At 40.9% G+C, this 27,607-nt stretch overlaps 1 protein-coding gene across 4 annotated transcripts in view; it reads right to left on the minus strand.

Annotated features, from left to right (window-relative positions):
- Positions 1-578: 578 nt before the first annotated feature.
- SUMF1 (sulfatase modifying factor 1) overlaps positions 579-27,607 on the minus strand; it is a 72,569-nt gene continuing 45,540 nt past the window's right edge. For 2 of the 4 annotated variants that reach the window (XM_045025248.1, XM_045025252.1), the window contains exons 8-9: positions 14,294-14,353; positions 579-1,113 (exon numbers count right to left, since the gene is read on the minus strand). In XM_045025248.1, coding sequence (XP_044881183.1) covers positions 1,003-1,113; positions 14,294-14,353 — 171 coding nt within the window. In that variant the 3' untranslated portion in view covers positions 579-1,002. Of the gene's footprint in view, positions 1,114-5,087; positions 5,311-14,293; positions 14,354-27,265; positions 27,399-27,607 lie in introns of those variants that run through there. The other 2 variants (XM_045025249.1, XM_045025250.1) reach the window with 2 other exon arrangements.

The raw sequence follows: 27,607 nt of genomic DNA on the forward strand, positions 1-27,607 counted from the left end.
ATGTTAGATAGACGTTAAAGGAAATCTCTGGTGTGTTTCTATCGCTACAAGTTTCCAGTGTAAAGGAAATAAATGTTCAATCCTTTATGGGACTATCATCCCTATTCTAAGAAAAGCTGCCATTTTCTAAAAAGGGAGAAAGTTACTACTCACGTGGGCAAGGGTCTTTTCTGAACACAATGTTCACGTGCAAAAGGAATGCTACACTACATTTTTACAAATGTAGGCTACCTACACATTTGTAGGTAGCCTAAATCTACAAAAGCATAGCCAATTGCCAATACAGGGTAATAGGTAATGTGGAGTGTTTTTCTTCTGTCCATGACCATCAGTTATAATTGACAATATGTTTCCTATATTGCTCAGGATGTAACAAGTAATTACCATGCTACAAAAGCTCAAATTTTCTTTAACTCCTCCCAAAGTTTGTAAAGCCTCCTTGAGGGTTTTGGATCACTAAGGGTACGTCTACACTACGGGACTATTCCGAATTTGCATAAAAAAATGATTGAATTTCGTCTTCTGTAACGGAGCGCTGATAGAACAGATTTGCCTGCCCTTACAGCGATCACGTAAATCCATCATAAAATACTTACTCAGTACTGAAGAGCATCTTCTCTAGAGGAGATAAAAATAGTATCTGAAACAAAATATCCTTTTCAAAATGCGGTCAGGAAGGTTCTGGTTAGTTCCTATGCTGGTGTAAATCTGAAATATTTCTAATGAAATCAATAGCATTAACTCTATGTTTTCACCTGCACAGTTGATATGGGAATTCAACCCAACTTTTCCAAAGATTGGTTATAGAATTAAACTGGCATGGACTTATTTTGGAAGGCGATTTTCTCCAACGATGTCTTTTTTCAATTAGCTGGATATCTTGTTTTGTCTAACTAGAGACTCGTAACTGCAGAACATCTCAGCAGGCTGGAGCTCCCCAAAACTCCTCATGCTGGAGTGAAATTTTTAGTCCCCTGTGGCTTCAGAGCACAAGTAGTTCTGTCAGTGTAAAGCTGGCAGAGTGTCTGCCGCACAACGGAATCCCAGGTTTGAAGCAGAACTATCAGGAGTGTTTTGACTGCGGGCTGCACAACGATACCTGTAGCAATAGGACTAGAAAGCGAGAGAAAAAAAAAGAGTCACTTAAGCACATATTACAGCTTGTGTCTATGTCTACATAAGTAAGGGCTGGTTAGACTAATATCACAGAGCATTTCAATTGTTGCTGATGTTTGCTACTGATGGACAAAGATGACAGTCAAGCACCAAGCTGATGGGAAAAAGTAGGAAAAGCCTATTAGATGGAAGAGAGGAAACTCAAGGAGAAATTCTGACAGTTATTTGAACACTTGGTTACCCTTAATCCCACTCCACCTCCCTTCCTGCTCACCTCCCATCTTTTTATATTTTGTTGAAGTTCTTCAGGACAGGGAATTAATAAATTGAGTCTGTAATAAGATTGTACGTTACAAATGCATCAAGAGGTACAATGGGAACAATTACCTACCTCGGATGTGCTGAAAATGAAGGAAAGTTTGTAAACCACTCTGAAGATTAAAAACACTGTTACTTATGCAGTACCACAGGAGGGTATGATGCTTTAGTCAGCAATATAGTGCTTGCAGATACAAGCTTAATGGGGTTCTCGCAACAAATTTTTTGGTGGCCTCAGAGTGCAGCCGCCAAACTCTTGCTGGTGGCCACTCTGACAATTTTTCCTAAAATACTGAATTAACTTTTGGAAAAATTAATAAATATGCACATATACATGTCAAATCATTGTAATTTATTTATGTAGGGGTTTTTTTTCAGACTCAATAATAAAAACAGTATACAGTTGTCTCTATTCTTTATTGGACCTAAACAGAATAGAAACACAAATAAGGCGCTTTGCACATTCTTGTCTTTTTTCTTGTTGTTTCTTTTGCTTTTTTTGATTGCTTTTTTTTTCCCAAGACTTACTAACTACTAAGTCTGCTGTGAAAAGTGATATTAACAAACATACAAATATCACTTTTCACAGCAGACTTACCGAGTCTCAGCAAACCTGGGGACAAATCAAGTCCTGGATGGGGAGGTGGGTACGGAGGCAGCAGAGGTCGGGGCGATGGGGCACTGGAGAGGCAGCAGTGGTCAAAAACCAGACGCGTGGCAACCCTAATTAATATTAGCTTATTGAGAACTGTAGTACATTGACTTTAGATGAAATACCTTAAACTGAAGTTGCACAAGTTTAAAGTACATATACATGAATATATTTAATGCAAGTCCATGTCAGAATGCAGTTCACTGTGTATTCCAATATACTTTTTCTTGCACTTTTCAGTTGTTTCCAGTAGAGATAGCATTTACATTATTCTGCAGATTTTTAGTTAAAAAAATGAAAATCTGAAAAGATTAATAACTAAGAGATCTCTCCCTCTATTCCTCTTAAAAAAAACTTCTGTATTCCATGCATTTGAAGAATTGAAAATTCTGATCTTGTGTGAAGATTTTATAGGTCAAATTTAGAATTGCATCCTGACTCGCCCCAACCTTAATTTGCAACATAAGACTGAAACATACGTAATAAGGCACAGATTAGATTCTAGTGTAGCGCTTCATGGTTTGGACACTGAAACAGCTATAAGATCAGACATGAATATTTCTCAGTTTAATCCAATCAATGTAGCTATATTACATAATACTTGACAGCAAGAGTGCAGACTAGCCTTTTCTCATTGTACAAGATTTGTCAGCAAGGCAGTCTATTATTCTGCTTTTTCTCTTTGTAGCGAATAAAACTCAGTTTCCTGATTTAATGGGGCCAAGGTTCTTGATACATAAGGAGGATCTGGAAGTGAAAGGTACTGACATCTGTCTAGAAGAATCCTATTGAACATGACAATGAAATCCCGAGGAAAAAAAGCAACTGGACTGAAGACCAACTTATGTACCGGTATTCCTGCTGGTAGTCTTTTTAGGGATACCTATACTCTGATATAATCTATATTGGTGGCCACAAACATTTTCATTTAAAATGAAACCACTTCAGCTGCCTGTCGGAAGTTCTTGGTAAGCAATTATTTTGTGCCAACAGTTTCCTTTCTCACTGGCTTGATTTCAGAATGGGCTGCAATTATGTGCAAGTTGCCCTTCAGCAAACTCAGAGGAGGAACTGCTATTTCAAATCTCCCTGATATGAGGGAGGCAGCACAGGATTATCCAACATGACCTACCCTCTTAGACTCTCTTTAATGTGGCCCCTCTGCTGGGACTGAGGCACATTGGTAAGGAATTGTCAAAAGCTTGCACAGTTAATTCTGTAACTGTTCTGTGCATAACAGATTTGAATCTTCAGTGGTGACAGTCAGGAATGGTTCACAAGCACTGAATAGTCAGCGGAGCAGATGCAAGGATTGCCACACATACACACAGTCCCGTCAGTTGTTTCCAGTGTAGATAACATTTGTGTTATTCTGCAGATATTTTAGTCCAAAAATGAAAATCTGAAAAGATTAGTAATTTATAGATCTGGTTTGTGCGAGCACTGCATGTCTCAACAACATATGCAGGCTTACCACACAGTCCAACAAAAGGGATCAAATTCACTCCACTAGCATCAAAGAAGAATTTGGCCTAGAGTTTTTAATGGAAGGACCACCAGAAATTATTCAGAAAGAATTAAATGAACTTCATTCATTTTAGCCCCTAACATTGGACTACTGATTAAAAAAGCTAAACTTCCACTCCAATTAGTATTTTCAGTTAGGACAGAGTAAGAAACTTGCAACCATTAGGATAACACAAGTTTGAATAAGTTGGAGAGATTTCATTTCGGCACCTTTCAGATTTCCAGCATGCAGTATTAAGTACCGTATATACTCGTTCATTAGCCCATTCGTTTATAAGCCCCCCAACCCCCACCCCTCAAGATGGATAGGTAAAAAGGCAAAAAACCTGTATGACCCTTTTATAAGCCTACCCTGTATTTCAGGGGTTGGCAAACTTTGGCTCCTGATCTGTTAGGAAAAGCCACTAATGGGCCTGGACGTTTTGTTTACCTGAAGCGTTCGCAGGCACATAGCCCCTCAGCTCCCAGTGGACGCGGTTTGCCATTCCCAGCCAATGGGAGCTACAGGAAGTGGCACCACTTCCCGCAGCTCCCATTGGCTGGGAATGGCGAACCACGGCCACAGGGAGCTGAGGGACTCTGTGCCTGCAGACGCTCCAGGTAAACAAAATGACAATGTATTAGATATTCAGTTCAGTGATTCCATAGAGTTTAAAATCATCAAATTTTGGTGTAGACCCATTTATAAGCTGACCCTGGCTCTTTGATGCTTCATTTATTTACCAAAAATATTTAGCTTAGGAACGAGTATATACAGTAATATGAAGTTTGCTTTATTTCAATTTAATAAACTGTAGGTACTGAAAAAAAATTAGCTTTCCCTCTTCCACTACACCATTTATTGGACTTTGTATTTAGCTCCCTTTCAGAGAATGAATGGTTAAAGGTGCAAAACTATGATGTTAACTTGGGACAGGCAAAAGGAGTTATTTGTAGGTCAATACAAAAGCTAGGGGTCTTTATCTACTTCTTCCTATCAAGTAGCACACTCCTCACTTTTTGGAAAAATTAACTCTGAAGTGACAAATATTCTAGAACCATCTGCAGAAAACAAAGGTAACTGGCTGTGTTTATATACAGACACTAACAATGGAATAGGATCTCTCCACCTCTCCCCTTGCAATGTTCAAATAGTGATAGCATTTCAAACATGAATGAAATATGCCTTAATATTGAATACCGAGGAGCCCACATTCATGAATTGCAATATGCTTAGAACAGTTAATATTCTGCATTTACCATTGGAGATGCTAATGATTTTCCTACACACACTAATTAAAAATATGATTAAACTGGCAGGTGTTTAAAAGTGACATTATGGGATTCCTTTGTTCATCATCTTCCTTCCAGATCAAATGTGCTTGTTTACAACATTTATAAGAGTTTTGATCCAAGTGGCTAGTTAAATTTTGGGGCCTTGGGAGGAGAAATTGGCAATACTCATATTTCTTTGATGCAATCTTGTTTATTTACAAGGAATGTATGAAGTCCTGGTCTCTGAACACAGAAGGAATCAAATAGCAGAAAATATCTTCTTTTGCTCACAGAGCTAAGAGCAACCTTTTCAGCTTGCACCCTCTCCCCAGGTGTCTTTCAGATCCTACACCATGCTTTCAGCTTGCTCCTTTGGGCTGTCTGTATCCCTCTGGTCCTCTGTGTTCTGTCTTCCCTTCTCTTCCTCCCACACTCCTCTCTACCTAAAACAATATTCAACAAAACTTCTTGGGCAGGTTCAGGCACTCCTTGTGTCCTAGGTGGGGGCTTATCCTTACAGTTATTTCAACTGCAAGGTGCATTCACACCTATCAATTTCAATGATGTTTTACCTCAAGTTGTAGAAAAGGTTTCACCCAGCTCACAACAAAGATGTATTTTCCCCGCTGCAGTGCCAGCCCTGCAAACTCAAACTATCTTTTTTCCCCAGGCTCAACACCACCATCAGGAATGTAGGTTCCACAACTGGAATTTAGTTTGATCTAATGTGTGAGCCAAAAATAGAACCCACTTCATGTCACCATATAGCCTCTCAGTAAAAGAGTGAAAGTACTAAAAATGTATCCAAGAAGTTTAATTTCCCCCAAGAGACATGCCTACAATGAGAATCCTTTGATTCCCTGGAAAATGTCAGGCAGAAAAATTCAAGTTCTGTTGTACCTAACAGCATGCTTTTGCATTACCATGCAGTAACTTGTGAGTTAGAGGGAAAGATTTTCATTGGTACAACCAGCAAGCCATCTAAAGGCTGCATAGCACTGTAGGACCCTGTATTGATGTACATAGCTCATGAAAGTACACAGAGTCATCCATTTACACTCCCACAGTTTCACAGGTGCAAATGGATTTTGCACAACTGACTTCTGAAGAGCTGGTTTATAAAGGTCATGATGTTAGAAATAGAATCAGAACTGGAAGGGACCTCGAGAGGTCATCTAATCCAGTCCCCTGCACTCGAGGCAGGACTAAGTATTATCTTCTGGATCTAGACCATCCCGGACAGGTGTTTGTCCAACTAGCTCTGAAAAATCCCCAATGATGTAGATTCCACAACCTCCCTAGGCAATTTATTCCAGTGCTTAACCACTCTGACAATTAGAAAGTTTTTCCTAATGTCCAACTTAAACTGCCCTTGCTGCAATTTAAGCCCATTGCTTCTTGTCCTATCCTCAGATGTTAAGGAGAACAATTTTTCTCCCTTCTCCTTGTAACAACCTTTTATGTACTTGAAAACTGTTATGTCCCCTCTCAGTCTTCTCTTCCCCAGACTAAAGAAACCCATTTTTTTAAAATCCTCCCTCATAGGTCATGTTTTCTAGACCTTTAATCATTTTTATTGCTCTTCTTTGGAGTTTCTCCAATTTGTTCACATCTTTCCTGAAATGTGGCATCCAGACCTGGACACAATACTCCAGCTGAGGCCTAATCAGCGCAGAGTAGAGTAGAAGAATTACTTCTCGTTTTTGCTTACAATACTGCTGCTAATAGATCCCAGAATGATGTTTCCTTTTTTTGCAACAGTGTTACACTGTTGATTCATATCTAGCTTGTGATCCACTATGACCCCCAGATCCTTTTCCGCAGTACTCCTTCCTAGGTAGTCATTTCCCATTTTGTATGCGTGCAACTGATTGTTCCTTCCATAGTGGAGCACTTTGGATTTGTCCTTATTGAATTTCATCCTATTTACTTCAGATTATTTCTCCAGTTTGTCGAGATCATTTCAAATTTTAATCCTATCTTCAAAAGCACTCACAACCCCTCCCAGCTTGGTATCATCCACAAACTTTATAAGTGTACTCTCTATGCCATTATCTAAATCATTTATGAAGATATTGAACAGAACCAGACCCAGAACTGATCCCCTGAGGGACCCCACTCATTATGCCCTTCCAGCATGACTGTGAACCTCTGATAACTACTCTCTGGGTACGATTTTCCAAACAGTTATTTCCAACCAGATAATTTAACAGATTGCTCCATTTTCCTGTGAATGTTACATTTTTGACAAAGTGAATTTGTACGGAGAGATTTTGCTATGTCAGACCTTGTTGCAGCACTTCCTAAAGGAACCACTGCAGAATCATTTATCTGCAAATGGCCCTTCTGAGGATAAAACCATCCCTACAGATTCCAGGGCACTTTTGGGGGGGGGGGGGGAAGAGGGAAGGGAGGAGTAAAATGTTTACTATAATGTTAGTTACCAACATTTCCCTACTCTTCTGCTGCTGTGCTGTAGGTTGTGGCTGCATTTCCTTGATACTGTATACAGGTCATTCGGGATCCTTTAGGATGAAGGATACATTTACTTGCCTATGAAGTCTGTAGAGGAGTTGTCATTCTGATAAGAATTTCTCATCAGAAAAACTCGCCCTCCTTCTCCCCATGCAGATCGTGGTCAACTAAAACATTTAGCTAATTTACATCAAATATGCTGCATTTTTAATTAAAAAAAAAAAGACTAAAAAAATCTGAAAAAACCCAAACCATTTGAGTTTTTTATTTGAAATGTTAGTTTTGAAATTTACTTAAATTTTATTAAAATTAAAATACCCTAAAAATATATCAAACAAAACATTCTGGTATTTCAGAACAGCTGGAGAATTGGAAAAGAAATCAGTTATTCACACAGCTCTAATTCTGATACACTTGCTATGCAAACTCTGCTATACAAACTAATTTGTTGTGTTTTATTATCTGAGGAAAGTAAGTAATTTAAGTATCCAACTCCCATTTGAATTTCTTTGGGATTTGGGCACCTAACTGCCTTGTAGTATATTGAAAACTGTGTTAAAATTATAAACGATCACTTTAAACTCTCAAGGGTTTTCCTGGTCCTTCTTTCAGGCTAGGTGCTCAGTCGGGAAACATGTGATCTGGATTTTCAGGCAGTCAGTCTGCAGAGCCAGTCTAGAATAAGATGGGGGTGAGTTGTGCTTCTCTGCTGTACAGAGCAGCCTGTTTTCCTCTCTGTGTTTTGGTTTGTGTGTTAAAGTTCTGGGTTTTAAGAAATCAGTAATATCCTGCCACATACTGAAGTGTCCATGTAGACCTTGCAGTCACACGCTAGAAGTTGTGTAGTGCATTTTGATCAACCCCACTTTGAAATGGGAGTAGATCGGAGCACAGCAAAGAACTTTTTCTGTGTGGCTATGTCTAAACTTGCAGAGTTTTTGTGCTCTCAGTTTCAACGGTGATAGTGAACCGGTGAAAGAAAAGCGCTGGTTTGTGTACTCACTTACTTGCACAGGCATCAGAGTTTACATTTGCAGCACTTCCATCGCAGATGAGAGCAGTGCACTGAGGGCAGTTATTCCACAGTGCAGCTCTCTCCATTTTGAGGATAGGTCTTGTTGAGAGAGAGAGAGAGAGAGAGAGAGAGAGAGAGTGAGTGTGTGTGGGTGTGGGGTGTGGGGCATCCTGGGTCCCTGCACAGCCTCCTCTCCCCAAACACTGATCAGCTCCAGTAGCTCAAAATTGCTCCAAGCAGGGGATCATTTGCTCCCTGGAGCAGGCATTGTCACCTGACCAGATAAGTGAGCACTTGCCAAGAAAACAGGAAGGAGAATTTCAAAGTTCCCAGGGCTTTACAGGGGATGTCTGTTTACCTGGCATCACAGCAGCAGAGCTGCTGGACAGAGTGGTCACCTAGGCACTGTGGGATAGCCTCCGGAGGTTAAAAGCTGTGTAAACAGGAAGAACGCGTCTTCCCTTGCACACCACCACAAAAGCATCACCGGTAAGAGCTGTACACTTCTCGTGGAGGTGGTTTTCTCTTTGCAGTGAGAGTTTCACCGCAAAAAGTCATTGGCAAGTGTAGACATACCCTGTGACAGCAGGGTCCACATGGACATTTATTACTTTGCAGCAGACTAGAGTAGATTTACACCCCAGCTTGCCACAAACTGTTTATGTAGACAAGCCCACATTTGCAGGCTGTGAACATAATAATTGCTTAAGCTGCTCATGAAATTCCAGCCTGAAGGTGTTTGTCTGTGCCATTCAAAACATTATGGCCCATCAGTTATCTGACATTATGAACACCTTCTTCAGATGTTGCATTGCTATAAAATAATCACTACTAGTTCTGAATTGAAATTCCATGTCTCTCTGCCTATGAAGGAAAGTCACAAGAACAAGGGAACGGGGACAGGCTGCCTTCTAGACAGGTAAATATATTTTACTACCTTGTAGTGGCTTATATTCTAGGCTCATAGGCTGAGTAGGGGATTCCTTTGTATACCCAAACTTCAGTGCAGTCAAGTTTTGCCCATTCAGTGTGGAGACAGTTCATTGGGGTTTACCTCCATTAACTGTCAAGTGCCTCCACCTCAGGAGAAATTTAAATAAAATATAGAGATATACCTATCTCATAGAACTGGAAGGGACCTTGAAAGGTCACTGAGTCTAGTCCCCTGCCTTCACAGCAGGACCAAGTATTGTCCCTGACAGATTTTGCCCTAGATTCCTAAATGGCCCCCTCAAGGATTGAACTCACAACCCTGGGTTTAGCAGGCCAATGCTCAAAACCACTGAGTTATCCCTCCCCCACTAATTCAAGCTATAGTTCTTGATACAGGTACAAACTATGAACCCAGAGAACAGTTTTTCCCCTGAGCAAAAATACTGTGTACGGTAACTGCCATGCATGCTACAGAGGGCTCTGTGCAACTCATCATACTGCAAGAAGCAGCATCATACTAGATTTTACAAGACTATCTGCTTTGAAAATAAAGTGGTCATTTAGCAAGGTTCTCTCTCTCACACACACACACACACACACACACGCCCACCCCCTTTGCCAACTCTAAAGGGAGTTTTTAAATGGCTTTTATAAGGCATCTAATACAGAATCCTTTGTACTATACAATTTTTTGGTCTTAATACACAGCCTACTTTTAACACCTAAAAAAAGACTTGAATCTTTAAAAGCCTTTAAAATGGGTCACATTATTCATCAGTAAAGAAGATTCTATTCCAGTGTTAATTTAATCAAAGCTGCTAATTAACGTGTGACATTGATTTCACCTTACATTCTCACAGGAAATTTAATCTAATTATGAGGATGATTTACCAGCTCCAGGCTTTGAGACGGAGAGGAATGGAATGGGTTTGTTTTTAATCTGAACAAATACACAAAGGAGGGACATATTTTTAGTGTAACATGAACAGAGTTTGGGGGCACAGCTGTTGTTCATGCCAGAAGCTGGGAGTTAAATCAATAAGACTTGAAGGGCTATTGTGGGACGGTAGTAATCAAACACTTCAGAAATAAATTTCAAGTCTCTCACTGCTATCCAAGCTGAAAGCTCCATCTCTTACCAGTTTCTCTTCAACTACCCATCACCCCACACATTCCTGTTGTGTAAAGGAGCTTTCTCAAACTGAAAGTTACACAGTACACCATTTGTGACAAGTGTATTTTTACAAGTGACAATGAAGATTACTAAAAATGAAAGTAGCAGAGGATGTATTTACACATCAGTTTTACTATCTGCATTTGTTAGTAGGTGGGGTGCAGTCAGTTTCACTATTTCCCTCTCTAGTCAGTTAACGAGAAAAAATGACTAATTGAAGAGACCCTTAGAAATAAAGTCTTTTCTGCTGTTTAAGAAAAAAAAGAAAAAGAAATCCATAAAGTTTCAGGACATGCTGCTAAAAGGAGGGCTCTATCAGAAAGTTATTTTTCTCATTAGTCTATTTTAAAATATTCAGTTTGATGACTCCCCTTTCACTCAGATAAGCCCTGGCATTACACCTTGTCGCTATTTATGAATGAAGCAATATAAATACATTTGGTGTTATACAGGGTAGCAACTAGATTTCCATATGTTTGGCTTCTTAGTCTTACACTTTGATATACCCTTTTGTCCATATAAGTTTCCTCACAGGCCGAATAATTTTTCCTGGAAATATACAGCATGTTGGTGATGAAAGTGTAATACACAAGATACTTCTTACAATGCAAACTTTGGAGAAAGACTAAAGTGGCTTGGCTTTAGAAGTTTGAACTCTTAGGCTCAATCCTTCATAACTAGCAGTGCACGGAGTATCAACATTGGTCTAAGATGGACACTGAAAATATTCATAAAACAGCTGGAGCATCAATCTATTTTATAGATTAAGAAAATATTTACAATAAAGTTCAATAAACGCAGCTACAGAATTCCAGAATGGGGTTTATCCAGTTTCAAAACTCAATTTTTTTTGGGGGGGGGGGGGGAGGGCAGAGGGAGGAGAGAGAGACTAGTTATTGCTTCCTGTTAAATTCTCTCTGCGAAGAGATGCAACATCACTGGACTGAATGTTTACATGAGATTGAGTAACATTTCAAAAAGGCTTTCATGTGGAATCAATTAATCCTTCACCACAGCATTAGTGAAATGTTAGTCTTTGGGAGGAAAGAACAAGCAATGAGTCCCATCGCTCAGACTAACAGCCCTCCCAAACTCTCTGAAGCTCTCTCAGTTTCTCCACTTGTCATATTCTTGCTTCCAAATCCTCTCAAAGCTTTTCTAGTTTTACTATTAGTAAGAAAATTAATACTTTATTAGCCCACGCCCCTACTGGGACCATCTGCCTCCTCCCCTGTTCCTGTGAGGCTTGACCACTTCCCCTTTTGGGGAACCTATCTAACACAAGGAAAGTTTTTTGCACCCATTCATCTCTGCAAGCATGGAGTCATTTCAGGATCCTGACATAATCATAAGCTCCACAAGCATTCTTGCAGCTAACACGATTTACTGGCAAGGCAATGTGGTAGGACTCCAGGTGTACAAACTTGCAAAAGAGAGTTAGGCTCAAGCTTCCTTCACATCAGCCTGGCTCAGCTGGCAGCACTCTTACCTCTGAACTTGTGAGTTCAGCTTCTAAACTAGGATTTAGACTTGAACAAGTGGAAAGCTAGTACAGCCCGAGGGAAAGCGCTTGTGGGTAGAGAAGATGGAGGTGCTACAATGCCATAGGGATTTGATCCTGACTAACTCCAGTCTCTGACAACTGTCCAGAAGCAATCTGAAGTCTATATTGCAATTTACAAAATGAGTGAAGGATAAACCTATCTGATCGTTCCAATATTTCCTCCCTCTAATCTTGCATTCTAATCCACAACACTGTGTGCGAGCTACTGCAGAGTCTCCATAGCAGTCACTTTCACAAATTCAGTAATACTTGACATTTTTATATTTACCTACACAGTTCCTGCATCACCAGGATCTAACTAACAACTGTGCCTTGAGATGATTGGCATATGAAAGGTGCAGTGCAAAGCTATTCCTACCCCTTATTTTGCTGGATTTGGGCATATCACTACCCCATCAAGACAGAGGCAGGAGGGTGTTTAAAAACCAAGGATAATTTAGTTCTTGACAGTGAAATATGCCTATTCACTGTATATAACATAGTAAGGCACAGTTATACGTGTTCATTCCTTACACTAATTCCGATTTAAAACACAGTTTAAGTAGTACTATCCTGAACCAATTTAATCTGCAATTGTGGAGAACATGTTTTCAGATTAGGTAGAATTAATTTTTTTAAATTTTCCTATTTCACCAGTATTTAGTTGATTTAATGCTTACAGCTCCCAAAATGCAAGAAAACTACATGGTAGAGAACTACCTGCAAGAAAACTACAGAAAGAACACGAGCATTGGCCACATTCCGCAATTCTGGAAACATGAGTATTAAACGAAAAGGAATACTAGCTCCCTTCTCGAATACTGAATTTTTGGCTTTACAGCAAAAAAGGCAACACACTGAATTCTGGAGAATGTTATTTTGCATATTTCCATGACTACTTGCTAATTTTAGCAACAACTAGAGTAATTTTGTGATCAAATGTCATCATCAGATATTGCTTAAATTACCATGCTTTATAAAATAAGTGGTTTTAACATAGGCACATTTACCTTTTTATAAAATGGAAACTCCAAAAAGTCCATGTTCTCTCAAAAGTCTTAAGAAATAAGATGTGCACTGTCAAAAGCCTTTGCACTTATAAGTACATCTGCTTAACCTGTAGAAGGTTCCTAAACATTTAAACATTAAGATGCTTTAGGAAAGGAGGAGAGAACAACTCCAGTTATTCTCATCTAATTGACTCCTGGGCACCACAAGGTTTTATTTAAGATCTGTTCTAAAAAGGAAGGTTTTGGTCAGAAAAAAACTGTATGGAAGCCCCCAAGATCTCTAGTAATATTTGCTATAATAAAAACATAATCAACTCCCCCCCCAAACACACACACACACACACACCTCAACAAAACACTGAATACTATGTGTTGACTTCAAGAGTGCATACTGAAAATGGTTGAGAGTCATCCAAGAACCATAAATTACACCATCTTCTGGAAGAGAAGCTAGATTTCCTTTCCTCCAATGAGAACAATCATCAAGGTCTGGAATGGAATGGTAGAGGACAGGACATAGTACAATGGTGTCTCCAGAGTACTCAGGAGAGCACATATGATATGTGGGAAGTACCAGCAGTTGAGGACTTTTCCATCATTTACAGGACAATATTTGGTTGAGTGAAGTAACCATTAATGACTCACATTGCAATAACTTAGCAAGCCTGGATCTGACAACATTTGCAAAAAGTAAATTCTCTTTTTGACCGCTCTCATGTCAAGCCAGGGTAAAATGGTACAATACAATATTGATTTGGTTAACTTTGTAAGAGAATGTTTGTTGCACTGAACAATGTGGAGCCTCTACAACCAAGTTAGCATCATGCCAAACCTAGACGTTGCTAGAAGTGGCATTAACTAGACCAATAGATGGAGATTAGTGGCAAAATTAGCTACTGTCTCCTATGGAGCCGGGACAGCTAAATTCTGAGATCATATCTCTAGATATGGAAAACTGGTACTTTATCACCTCTGGTAATATGGGAACATGACTTTGCTTCATTGAGATACTTAAATATCCTTTCAACGGTACTACCATGATAATTATCTGAGCAATTCAAAAATGTAGCCATATAATGTTTATGCAGAATTTTTGAACTATTCCTGCGTAACATACATCAGGTTCCTATTATGTACTAATAGGCTAATATATTCATTTCAGCTTAGTCTCATTAGATAATCACAAATAAATGCAGCCAAAATTAGAAAACAGTAATTACTAACAACAGCCTGACAGCTAAACCAGTGAGGTTTGCTGTAAGTCTTTTAGCTTTACCTTATGGCACATATAGGATCCACCTTTCTTCACTCTGTCAGTCCCTGATGAGGGCCCTTTCTGTGGATGGAAAGACACCAGTTAGTTACTTTTCGTCTGAAAAAGAACAACAGCCAATTACAAGGTAAAGGTACAAAGTTGTAAGAGCAGGACAATGGAAAAGGAATGACCATCAGCATTCAAAACAAAAACTGCAGCTGTTTCTGAAAACAGAGAAGCAATGTAATTATTTCAAGCAAGAGACTGGAAGCCAGGACAGAGTAATTGTTCTGATTTCACCACTTCAAGTAATAAGTACTTGAAGTTCTAATAATTGTTCTACCTGTCAAGAGGGCAGTGTGCTATTCTGTTTCTTTAAAGAAGCTCATAATATACTGTAATAAGCAGAATGACAAGTGTGAAGAGTGATGATGTTGAAGATATGAAAAAAGCTTTGTTGCTGCAGAATTCTCATAAGAGACAAGATCATACATTTTCACCTGTCATTCACATCGTACTGCATCTCTCCCCATCCACATGTCACGTGGAAGCAGCTGAAGAGTTCAGTGCTTTCTGCGAGGCCCAGTGGGGCCCTTGTGTAACTGTATGGGCCTGCAATTACAAGCATGTTTTGTGTGCACACATTTTAGGAAGATCAGGCCCATAACATCTTCTCATGCAGACTTTAATTTTACAATCCCTTATGAATGCCACCCCCAAAAAGGAAGAAGTGTTGCATAGCCATTAGAACAGGGGCTGTAAGTCAGGAAACCTGAGTTCTACTAGTGGCTTCACTACATTCTCAATATGTGAATCTGGGCACATATGTGCTTGTTTCCCTTAGCTGTGAAATGGTTACCATACTGCTCACCTACTTTTCTAAGTATTAAGTAGCTAGTGCATGGGAAGCTCTTTGAAAACCTGGAAGAAAGGCATTACAAGATACAAGCTACCGCGGCATTTTATATTTGTCTGCACCACTGATTTATACATAGGCTACTTCTAACAGGAAAATTTCTCACAAGAGTCCAAGTAAAAGTTGCTATCTCTCCTTCACATGAAACTCCACCTCTAGGCAGGAAGAGCTTTACTATCACAAACTGGAATTGCGTGCAAGAGAGCATGTCTTGCTTACAAAAGCTATAAAAATTATCTTAAATAATATGCTATGGATTGTGTTGCTGGCATATTGGGCCGAAAATAAGTATCAAAATGAAAAACTTACTTGGCCAGGGTAAATGAGCTCTGACATATACAGGTATTCACATTTCTGTACCTACTGAACAATCATATATTCTGCAAATTACTTAAAATATTTCAGCCAAGTGTCTCAGTGAAAGTCTCACAGATAACTCCAAGTAAATGAAGAATTCCTTATGTGGCAGGAAAGAATTTAAAGTTGGCATCATGTCTAAAACAAGGTTCTGTATTTCTAAAGAGAAAAGACAGCGATATACTTAAAAATGGTATTTGAAAAAAAAACCAGGAGATTGATACTTTAATCTATGCTGCCTGTTTTTTAAATGAGGAGTAGGGTGACAAAGACCCCGCAGTAAATTCACCATAATTCTGTTACTCATTTTTATCCTTGCAACTACAGAGGTGAGGTGGGGTGGGGGATTACTTCAGGTTGTTTTGCAATGTAGTAATTAAGGAGGTGATATACAAGCACTTTTCCAAATCTCTTTCCAAACTATTCCACAAGGGATGCCACAGTATGAAATCCAAATCCATCCGTTTCCTGGATTTGGCTTTATTACCAGATAAGGTACAACAATCGGCTCAGACCTTCTCCCCAGACTTGGCTGCTCTTAGGGTTGCTCTGTCAGGACTCTTCAGCACACCCCCTAGATTTTCCCTTACCTGTGAGCCATTCCCACCTCCCTTTTAACCAGGAGGTGGGAGGGGAGATATAGGTGCAGCTGCTCTGAACCATGACAGACTCCACAAAACCTTTGACGCAAATATGTTGCGTGTCTCACTGTAAAGATAAGCCATCCAAAGCACAAATGATGCATAAACAGCAAATTCATCTCATTTCAGGAGAAGCCAGCATGGAGCGCAGACAGAAAGCGGAACATTTGCCTATAAAAACAAGATCTGTGTGAAAACAAAAAACAAACTGATAGCAGGATTCCCCACTTAGAGCAATAAAAAACATGAGCACAGAGTTCAGAGCAGTAGTCCTCTTGCTACCAGCTCAGAAGCAGCCCAGTTAAAACTAGAAAGAGCATGCTAATCTGGGATTAAAAGAAGTGTTTGTCCACCTACGTGATTGTTGTATGCCTCAGTAATTACAGAGGCAACTCCTGTTACTGATGTGCAGGTACAATTACCACTTTCTTTGATTTAAGTCAGTCTTATTACAAAAATCCAGTTGCAGACAAAACTAAGCCTTAGAGGGCTATTTGTTACAAAGCATGAATTATACTGAAAATCCCAGCCTCTGAAATAGGATTAGAGCATAGAAATGCTTTATCGGACCACTTGAGCTGTAACAATGCCTCCCAACGTGACTCTCTCTTTAGAGATCTATTACATTACAGAACATCATCCTCTTAATGTATCCTTTCAAATCACTGAAGATAAAGAAGTTATTTTATAACAACTGAGAAAGCTCTCTGGGACGCAGAAAATGAGAGCAACGAGCTGGAGTTACACCCACTGCTTATTGGGCAATTATACTTGTTCTAACTTTGCTTCTCTTCCTCAAGGTTTGTTGCTGATATTTCCCCCATATCTTGCATTGCAGCTCAGTTCATCAATAGGAGCACCACGCAGAAATGAAAGGGAGAATTTAGGAGCCCTATTTTAGCCAGCCACATCCAAATGCACATGCAAAAACTGTGCAGGCAAGTGGCCAACTACAAGTCTGATGGGCCCCAGGGTTAGCTTTAACTGAGGTTACTGTGAGCTGTGCAAATGCACACTTTACTCATGCCTGCATGCAAGTTGTGGGTTTTTTTTAAAAAACCAAAAACTCAGATTGCCAAATGTTCCTGAACTAAGTGAATTCCCTTCCCCTGCCCAATGTTAAAATTCAGTATACAAAAGCTCTCAAAAAAGCTCCTTTGTAACCTATTGAGTTAAAATTAGAATTATACTATTGAACATAGACAGTGATTCTATCTTCATACAGTATGCAGCTTGGCTTCTTTCTAAAAGGCTCCACATATCACTCAAGTCCTGAACAGTGGGTGCAGGCTGCTCTGAAAGAGATACAAGATAAACAGAAAAACGACACTCTTATTCCAGAATAAGAACGTCCCCACAGGACATAACTATACGAGTATAATTCTGCCACGAAGTAAAGATCTCCATGAAGACTAGCTGTTTTTATTCAGACAGTACTCTGGGTTGGAAATGAACCCTTGCAGAAGTTTGATGCAAAGTGGTGTAGCAGACTAAGCCTTGAGCTGGAAGCCAGGAACCAAGAGACCTGATCCCCCAGCTCTCCCACTTACGTAATCTATGGCCTTAGCACGTCACTTTATCTCTCTGTATCTCAGATTCTCCATGTGTAAGACACTACAGCCCTTGTCACAAAGGAAGGCTTACTGTTTGTATGGCACTGAAGTGCTATGCATACATAGGTTACAGTAAATATGACAACCTGCATTCAGAGAACAGAAACAAGTTCAGTTCTCAGCACATGGATTCAATCCTACTGAATGTCATTTCAGCCACTATCTCTCCTACCCAGCAGCACCTACTACATTACATATCCCCCATCCCCAATTTTCAAGCCTTCATCCCAGGGTTTGTACTAAGAAAACGCTGTAAAACTGCTTAAAAGAATCCCAAATCCTAGTTCTCACAGGTGCTTTTCTAGAACATGAACTCCTATCATAGATATCCATTGTATGAGCATATCCCATGTGAAGGGCTAAGGCATAAGCTTATTAGACTACCAAGCCTCTGTGTTGGAGACACGGATGGATATTTTTCTCTCTCAAACACCCCACAATATCTTCCCTAAGGCAGCCTGAAATCAGAAGGATTTTCTTCTTCTTTTGCAGGTTGCACTTGACTGACTTTGCAGTTAAGTATTTTATAAAACTTCCTCAGGCAACGTGTAGTTAAAGAACTTGGACAGAATCTCCTGTAAAATGCAGTATGATAAGGGAAACATTTCTGCAACAAGTTAGATTTAAAATTTTTATTAAAGCTAATGTTAAAAAAAAGTATATAATACATAGGTTGGGAAAAGAGTGTCTGTATATCTAGGTATAGTGCTTAGGTTATCCACAAATAAAGTTAGTTCTTAAAAGTCATATGATACATAGAGTACATAATCAGCAATAACCCAAATTTAGGTGAATAGATTTAACAATACAGTTTAGATATTAGAATCCGAATACTCAGGTACATCAGTCATGAAAAGTTGTACGGAGATTTGGTTGTGGAAAACAAAATATATCAATGAGTGGAGATTCTCAATTACTGAGGGACAATTAGGTACGTTGTCCATTTAGAAAATACAATCCATAGTTACACCTAAATGGGATGGATCTTGTTTAGAAAATAAAACCTTAGTGTATTACACAAGTTACACACTGGAAACTATTAACACCAGAAGACAATCAAGAAGGTTGTCAAGTATCAACGCTCACATTTAACAGCTTCTTGAGGATGCAGAAACGATGATGCTTAGTACAGAAGTTCCCTTAATCGGTTTATCAAAATGAGTGTAGAATAGCACCTTTCGAAAGTCAGAGTTTCATTTCTTAGCATGAATTAATACTAAGCTCACTTATGACAAGCATCATCATTGGCTATTGCATACATCAGTTCTATTCGCAATCTCTCTGGCAGGAACCCTTTAAAACTGTCGAGTCACCTCTTCCTTCTGTGGTCACCCTTTTTCATTAATCCTCTTCCTTGTTTTGCAGACAGTTGCAGCAGAGAGTGAAATGTCACTGTTGCAGAGTTAGCTGCACCTCTGTCCCCTGTGTACACCCCCTTAGGTCTGATGTCTTGTGCCTTTATCTATCCCTGGGTAAAATTTTGCAATTTTCTCACTTTTAAACTGGGCCCTCGGCTACAGTACCCTGCATATCAATTGTTCCTATCTTGCAATTCCAAATGAGTTCTGGCACCTGTGGGTCTTCCCGTTGGGAGGCTGACCAGTGGTCTGTAATCAAACTGCCTTCTTAAAACAAAAGTAATTGTTTATTTTACCAGTAGGAACTAAGCTTTTAAAGAGGTTTTTAACATTCCACATCCATGTCTCTTACCTGATGGTAACCTAGGCAGGCCTAACTTCTTCAGACACCCTCAGCAGGTCCATATTTCAGTCTAGTTGCCCTGTACTACTACTGCATGAGAGAGAGACACTGACCCTTTTAAGTCCCATTATAGATCTTTTGTTGTTCTGTGTTCCCACACTTCAACACTTGTGGTCCAAATTAATTCTGTAGCCTCAACTGGAGATTAAGACAGTCCTGAAGCCAACAAATCTGGGATCGTTCCTTAGCAATTCTCAAGTGTTTGAGAGGTGGCTTATCTTCATTCTTTTCCTTCCTGCCTGTTTTACCAGACAGACTCCTATCAAACTAAATCAATACAGTCACAAAGAAAACATCCCAATAACCAGGCAACATACATTATTAATAAATTACAGAGCCACCATGCCATCTTTGTCTAAGCATTGGCTGACTGGGGCATATTAAAACAACTTTGATTACTCTGCAGAACTCAAACACAGCCCCACAGTAAAGTGCAACCTCTAAGCGTCTAAAAGTCATCCATGAAGCCAAGCCTCAATCATCAACGGCTTCACCAGGATGGTGCATACACCTAAGGGGGTTGTTATATCGTAAAGCAAGGCTATTACTTTGGCTAGAAAGCCCCACCTAATTTCAGATACACTTTTTAATACAAGTTAAGAGCACAAAAAGCCAATATTTGCTCATGCTTTTATTCTCCTTAATAGATGGAGAAAACCTGCTTGTTTTATCTCACCCATAACAGCCTGGAGCTGATCAGCTGTGCCCTCACCCTGTAGTTACAGAGAGAACCGTGACTGCAGGTCACATCTGATTCATGTGGGCACCTCTATAGCCTATTCCTTTCATTCCATTATCAGGCATTAGATAGTGCACAATTATCCCAGGAGCAGCAGCAACCATTGAGTGGAGCATGTGGTCTAAAAACAACTTATCAAAAGGGCAAGTCCAAGCCACATCCGTAAGCTAAAGAGCGATGGTTGTCAAGACTTTCATCCAAAGATTCAACCTAGAGATTATTAAACTACCATAACAACACTTTACTCAAATTGTGTATTTTGTTTTAACACACAACCTGCAGAAATCATATTAAGGGCTGGTTTCAGATCACAAATTGCTCGTTTGTACAGTTCATTTCTGTGATGAATTAAAAAAGAGACTCGAAATAACGCAGTCCTCATTACAGGAATATTAAAACATGCTGTAGAAATAAAATGTTTATCAAAGCAGTTCTATCAGTAGTTCAGAGGCAAACTGAACTGTTCTCAAACCTTGAATGTGACCTTCCACACAGCACTAGTCATCCTCACTGCCACTCCATGCTGTGCTAAATTATGTCTTTAATACAAACTTGTAGGTCATCCAGTAACTACGCATTGTATACATGAATCAGAAATTGCTACAAATCAAAGCAGTCTCCATGAAGGAATCGTGGTTTATTGATCAAACATACTCTCTGCTGCCCTTTGCAAGATGATCATTTACACGTCACAAAATAAGTTTGACATTGCTTGGTCCTGCATTCACACGCACTAGCAATGACCGCAAGCTGTGTTGGAGCAAAGACCAACCTTCCTGTGAATTTAGTTTGCCTTACACTACTTTCTCACCCACAATCTTGACACTCTGTAGATTTTAGAAAACACAAGACGGTAAAGCAAGCAGTTAAAATCCCTTTTCAAAATTAAAAGACTAGTTTCCTCTGGCATTTCTGCTGCTGCTCCCTTCCCCCCCACCCCCCTCCAAAAAAAACACATTGCCAAAGCTGCAGTTAGGAGTAGGAAGTCAAAGTATCAGTTTTATATTCTCTTCTCTATTAGATGGTATCTGCACTTCCCTCATCACAGTTTCACCATAGAAACAAATATCACTTGCAGTTACATGAATGGATTATTTTCCTTGCTTATCCTAAGACCACCTGAAACGCAAGCCAAATCATTTCAAAAACAGAACATCTAGTTAACCACTTGGTATCCCAAAACCAGCTCCATCAGACAGCTCTCTTATTCAAAAGAGCCCCCAGAATGCATTGTTACATACCCTAGGTCAAGTTCTGTAGTCAAAGGGGTGGCACAATGCCAGGCAGAATTTGGCCCATTAAGTCTAACTGCAATATCTGAATTCCTGCCTGTCTAAAAAGTATTTTTAAGGGATATTAAAAAATGACAAGTTTGCAGTAAGAGTCAAACTATAAATGAAGGTGGGAGCCAGAAGAAAAGCAGTAGCATCACAATGGATAATTGAGAGAGTCTATACTACTATGCAAGACACACAATATGCCACTTGAAGTATATCAGATACAAATACACCTCTACCCCGATATAACGCGATCCGCAGAAGAAAAAAAAAAAATCTCACTGCGTTATAGGTGAGACCACGTTATATCAAACTTGCTTTGCCCCTCGCCCCCGTTGCTTGTTCCCTGACCGCCCCCTCCAGAGACCCTCATCCCTAATCACCCCCAGGATCCCACCCCCTACCCAAGCCCCCTGTCCCCTGACTGCTCTGACCCCATCCACCCCTCCCTGCCCCCTGACAAGCACTCACCGGCAGTGGCGGGAAGCGGAGCAGCCCGGCCCCATTCCGCTCCATCCTGCCAGCTCCCAGCTAGGGCGCTCCGCTTCCCGCCGTCGGTGGGTGCAGAGAGGTTGGGGAAAGGATGCCCCCACGCACTCACCTGCGGCGGGAAGCGGAGCGACGTGGCCCCACCCCAGCCCGCTCCACTTCCCTTGCTCCGGCCCCAGCCACGTCGCTGGGGGGGCAGCTGGGGAAAGGTCCTGCACTGACCTGTGGCGGGAAGCGGGGTGCTGTGGCCGGGAGCTGGCAGTGTGGAGCAGGCTGGGGCCGGGCTGCTACGCTTCGGCCGTTGCTGGTGAGGGGGGCGGGGAGATCCCTTCCCCCGAGCAACACAGCTGGGGCTGGGGCGAGGGAAGCAGAGCCGGCTGATCCTGGCCCCCCGCTAATCCCCTGGGCCACTCTGGGACTGCGGGGCCCCAAGAAGTGCCCTCCCACAGCTTCTTCCCCCCAAATCCTGGGGGGGAGCCCCTGACTGCCCCTTATCAAACCCCTCAGGCCTGGCCTAGCCCAACACCCTTAACACGCTGCTCAGAGAAGCGTGTCAGAGCTTTACCGTTCTATCGGGTCGCGTTCTATCGGGGTAGAGGTATATATGAAAGCTTGACAATGGTTCAGTTTCCCTCTCAATTCATTGCTGACAAAGCTACATAAGATCTCCTAAATCAGGTATTTTATGTTGTCCTGTTCTTACTCCTGCCTGTTTTGGATCCCTCCTGTACATGTGAAAGTGTCACTGTGCTGGGCTGTTGCCATAGAAGGGAGGCTATTGCCTTGAACACTTGCTCTTTGGACTGATAATTAAAAAGAAACGCTCTTTATCTCAAGTTAATTGAAAGCTCTGGTCCAAGTTCCGTTCAGTGTGTTCTAGACAAATAGTCACATTTATAAACATCAGAGGGGTAGCCGTGTTTGCTGCTTCTACAGAACCAGACTAAGAATCCTGTGGCACCTTATAGACTAACAGACGTTTTGCAGCATGAGCTTTCGTGGGTGAAGAAGAAGTGGATATTCACCCACGAAAGCTCATGCTGCAAAACGTCTGTTAGTCTATAAGGTGCCACAGGATTCTTTGCTGCATTTATAAACATTTCATCTTCTTACTTACAATTACTGAATTTGTAACCTAAAACAGAATTACAAGATTCGTTTACCTGTTGCTTTCACACAGTTACCAAAGCTTTTCAAACTATCACTCTCTCTACTGATGCTGTGGAGGGTTAAATTCACAGCTTCCTTTTATTTGTTCAAGCCAAAATAAAAAGGGACATTTACAGTACATCCGACAAGAAATCTGTTAGGAACTGAAGCTGCTTGCTCCTCATGTCTCACAGAAAGAGCATTTTGTATAAGTCAGTTTTGTTCACCCCTATTCAAGTAACTAAATTTATGAGCAACTTATGTTTTCGATCAGAAAATCAGAGGTGACCATGGCACAAGAAAAGTTTACTCGTATTAGCTTTGGATGTTTAATGGCTATATACACAAATGTGAGTAAGAGTCCAAATCCTTACTTCTCCTACTTAGTGAAATGCTGAATTGTTTTGAAAATCAAAACCCCAATATGTGAAGTATAAAATTGTTCAAAGTGGCCAAATGATATTAGAATGATCTATCCAAATTAAACTTCATATTATTCATCACATTCATTGCTGAAGTAATTTTATATTGTATAGACTCTTGGTCTTGAGGATAGTATTAATCCTAGTCTACTGTAATTTTACAGTACAGTGTAACACACACACACCCTCCCAATTTAGACTTTTCCCATCTTCCCAAGTGCTACTTTGAGACCTGCACAGCAAACTTCCATTGAAAAATATTTGACAAAGATAAGAAATTTTGTGAAAGTAAGATTGTAATGACTGTTGTTGACCAAGCTCTACTCTTTTCTCCTTCTTGCAATTCCCTGATATTGCTCTCAGACTTGGACTGAATTTGTCTCCTGAAATCATTATTTTATAAAATGGAGTGTCAAGGGTGAGGAACAATTTGTTTAGAGAACGTAATATTTTAGTAACAGCAGCTATTTAGATTCAACTAAATTAAAAATCCCTACAAAATACCCTTAGGTGCCCTAATTAAGACTTGCTTCCAACGATAGATGGATGCTATCTAGTAGCAAAGAAATAATCACACACATAATGAATTAACTCATCCAGCCAATTAATCAAAATGGTCATTTTAGCTCGTTCAGAAGAATCTCTCTCTAAGGACTGCATCTTGCTGTGGTGTGAATGCTTGTGTAGTCCAATGACCCTGTGAGCTATCCTGGCAAGAACTTTAGTTCCAAGTAGGGCCACTCAAGCTAGACAGGTCAAAAGTAGGGAGCAGATGGAAAGTACCAGTAGTTCATTTGTCCTCCAGGATGTGGGTTCAAGCCAACACCCTATCCTTGTAAAACCAAACAAATGGCAAATTACAGAAAAACTAGGTTACCATTCTATCAAACAACATGCTAGGGTGGAGCCTTGTTTGTGCCCTAACCGATGTCTGACAGCATGGGAAGTATTCAGATTCAGAAGCATACACCAACCTTCCCGCAAAACCCTGTCAGATAAATGGCTTTGAAAACTACAGGAGCTGAACTAGTCTTCACCCTTTCTGTACGTTCATCCCCTTACTGTGATCCTCTCCTCCACACAAAAACCCTCATGCCTCAGACACTCTTGATTGCTAGCGGCTTCAGAGATTTATTTGAGTGCCTCAACAATGGCATCCAATGATTGACTGGCTAAGTTGACCCCAGGTTTGTGCTACTTGGTACTGGACTCTTATGAAATATCACTAGCAAAAAGGAAAGTAAGGGCCCAACTCCCTGTCGTTTGTAATGAGTGCCTAACTACTCTAGGGGTCTTTGAAAATCTCCCCCCAATTGTCTACAACTAATCAGGTGGACAATAAGCCAGAGTGACAAGACAGTTTTTGAGAGCTACCCGGGAGTCATGGTGGTTGAACATGCATCTTCAAGATGGACAGGTGTACAGAGTGCCTTATGAGCCCTTGTTAGACTGCAGTTTTCAGTGGCCATCTCAAAATGACCTTGCAAACATTTTTTTCTTAAGCACCTGGACTCCAAAGTAAGAACCCTGTGGGATGATTTCAAGAGGCAACACACACTGACTTCTTAGTTTATGGCAAACACCTAAACAGAAGAGACAGCCTTTGGGAATACCTGTGTCATTGTCAGGACCTCCTTGAATTGTGCAGAGATATTTCCCTCATGGAATATCAGGTTTGGAAGGGACCTCAGGAGGTCATCTAGTCCAACCCCCTGCTCAAAGCGGGACCAACCCCCAACTAAATGATCCCAGCCAGGGCTTTGTCAAACCTGACCTTAAAAACCTCTAAGGAAGGAGATTCCACCACCTCCGTAGGTAACCCATTCCAGTGCTTCACCACCCTCCTGGTGAAAAAGTTTTTCCTAATATCCAACCTAAACCTCCTCCACTGCAACTTGAGCCCATTACTCCTTGTTGTGTCATCTGGTACCACTGAGAACAGTCTAGATCCATCCTCTTTGAAAGCAGCTATCAAATCCCCTCTCATTCTTCTCTTCTGCAGAATGAATAATCCCAGTTCCCTCAGCCTCTCCTCATAAATCATATGCTCCAGCCCCCTAATCATTTTTGTTGCTCTCCGCTGGACTCTTTCCAATTTTTCCACATCCTTCTTGCAGTGTGGGGCCCAAAACTGGACAGTTCTCCAGATGAGGCTTCACCAATCCGAATAGAGGGGAATGATCATGTCCCTCCATCTGCTAGTAATGCTCCTATTTATACAGCCCAAAATGCCGTTAGCCTTCTTGGCAATAAGGGCACACTGTTGATTCATATTCAGCTTCTCGTCCACTGTAACCCCTAGGTCCTTTTCTGCAGAACTGCTGCCTAGCCACTCGGTCCCTAGTCTGTAGCAGTGCATAGGATTCTTCCATCCTAATTGCAGAACTCTGCACTTGTCCTTGTTGAACCCATCAGATTTCTTTTGGCCCAATCCTCTAATTTGTCTCAGTCCCTCTGTATCCTATCCCTACTCTCCAGCGTATCTACCACTCCTCCCAGTTTAGCGTCATCTGCAAACTTGCTGAGGGTGCAATCCACGCCATCCTCCAAAGCATTAATGAAGATATTGAATAAAACCGGCCCCAGGCCTGACCCTTGGAGTACTCCGCTTGATACCGGCTGCCAACTAGACGTGGAGCTGTTGATCACTACCCGTTGAGCCCAACGATCTAGCCAGCTTTCTATCCACCTTACAGTACATTCATCCAGCCCATGCTTCTTTAACTTGCTGGCAAGAATACTGTGGGAGACTGTATCAAAAGCTTTGCTAAAGTCAAAGAACAACATGTCCACTGCTTGCCCCTCATCCACAGAGACAGTTATCTCGTCATAGAAGGCAATTAAGCTAGTCAGGCATGATGTGCCCTTGGTGAATCCATGCTGACTGTTCCTGATCACTCTCCTCTCCTTTAAGAGCTTCAGAATTGATTCCCTGAGGACCTGCTCCATGATTTTTCCAGGGACTGAGGAGAGGCTGACTGGCCTGTAGTTCCCCGGATCTTCCTCCTTCCCTTTTTTAAAGATGGGCACTACATTAGTCTTTTTCCAGTCATCCGGGACCTCCCCTGATCACCATGAGTTTTCAAAGATAATGGCCAATGGCTCTGCCATCACATCCACCAACTGCCTTAGCAGCCTCGGATGCAACGCATCCGGCCCCATGGACTTGTGCTTGTCCATCTTTTCTAAATAGTCCTGAACCACTTTTTTCTCCATAGAGGACTGGTTACCTCCTCCCCATACTGTGCTGCCCAGTGCCATGACCTTGTTCATGAAGACAGAGGCAAAAGAAGCATTGAGCACATTAGCTTTTTCCACATCCTCTGTCACTAGGTTGCTTCCCTCATTCAGTAAGGGGCCCACACTTTCCTTGACCACTTTCTTGTTGCTAACATACCTGAAGAAACCCTTCTTGTTACTCTTAACATCTCTTGCTAGCTGCAACTCCAAGTGTGATTTGGCCTTCCTGATTTATTCTCCATTCATTTTACACCACTGTAAGCAGCATCCTTCATTTTTAGATCCAACCGTACCACCATCCCAGATAGACTTTTACTGTAAACTACTTACACCACAAAAGTTCAGTCATGAAGCTGAGATTATTAGAAATATTTTAGCATAAAATACATCTTGCATTGTTGAAAAACTTCTGCAGTTACTTGTCTTTCAGGTTGACTGCGTGTCCAACCTTTAGCTTTGACTAGCATATTGATCTTCTCTTCCTTTTTCCTTGGTTTTTTTTGGCCACCACCAGTGTTTTGTCTGCAACCAAAACAATATTGATGTCAAAGTCACATGAGTAATTACATCTATCCGACAGCTTTTCAAGGGCCATAGGCTCAAAACATTATATCTGACTGGTTCTCGTAGAACTGATGGTAACAATACAAGAACCTAGGAGAAATAGAACAGTTGCCAGAAAGGATGCGATATCTTCAGACTCTGCCCACTGCACCTCATATTGTGTAGCA

This window comes from Mauremys mutica, chromosome 7 (genome assembly GCF_020497125.1).
Source record: "Mauremys mutica isolate MM-2020 ecotype Southern chromosome 7, ASM2049712v1, whole genome shotgun sequence".
Lineage (NCBI taxonomy): Eukaryota > Metazoa > Chordata > Testudines > Geoemydidae > Mauremys > Mauremys mutica.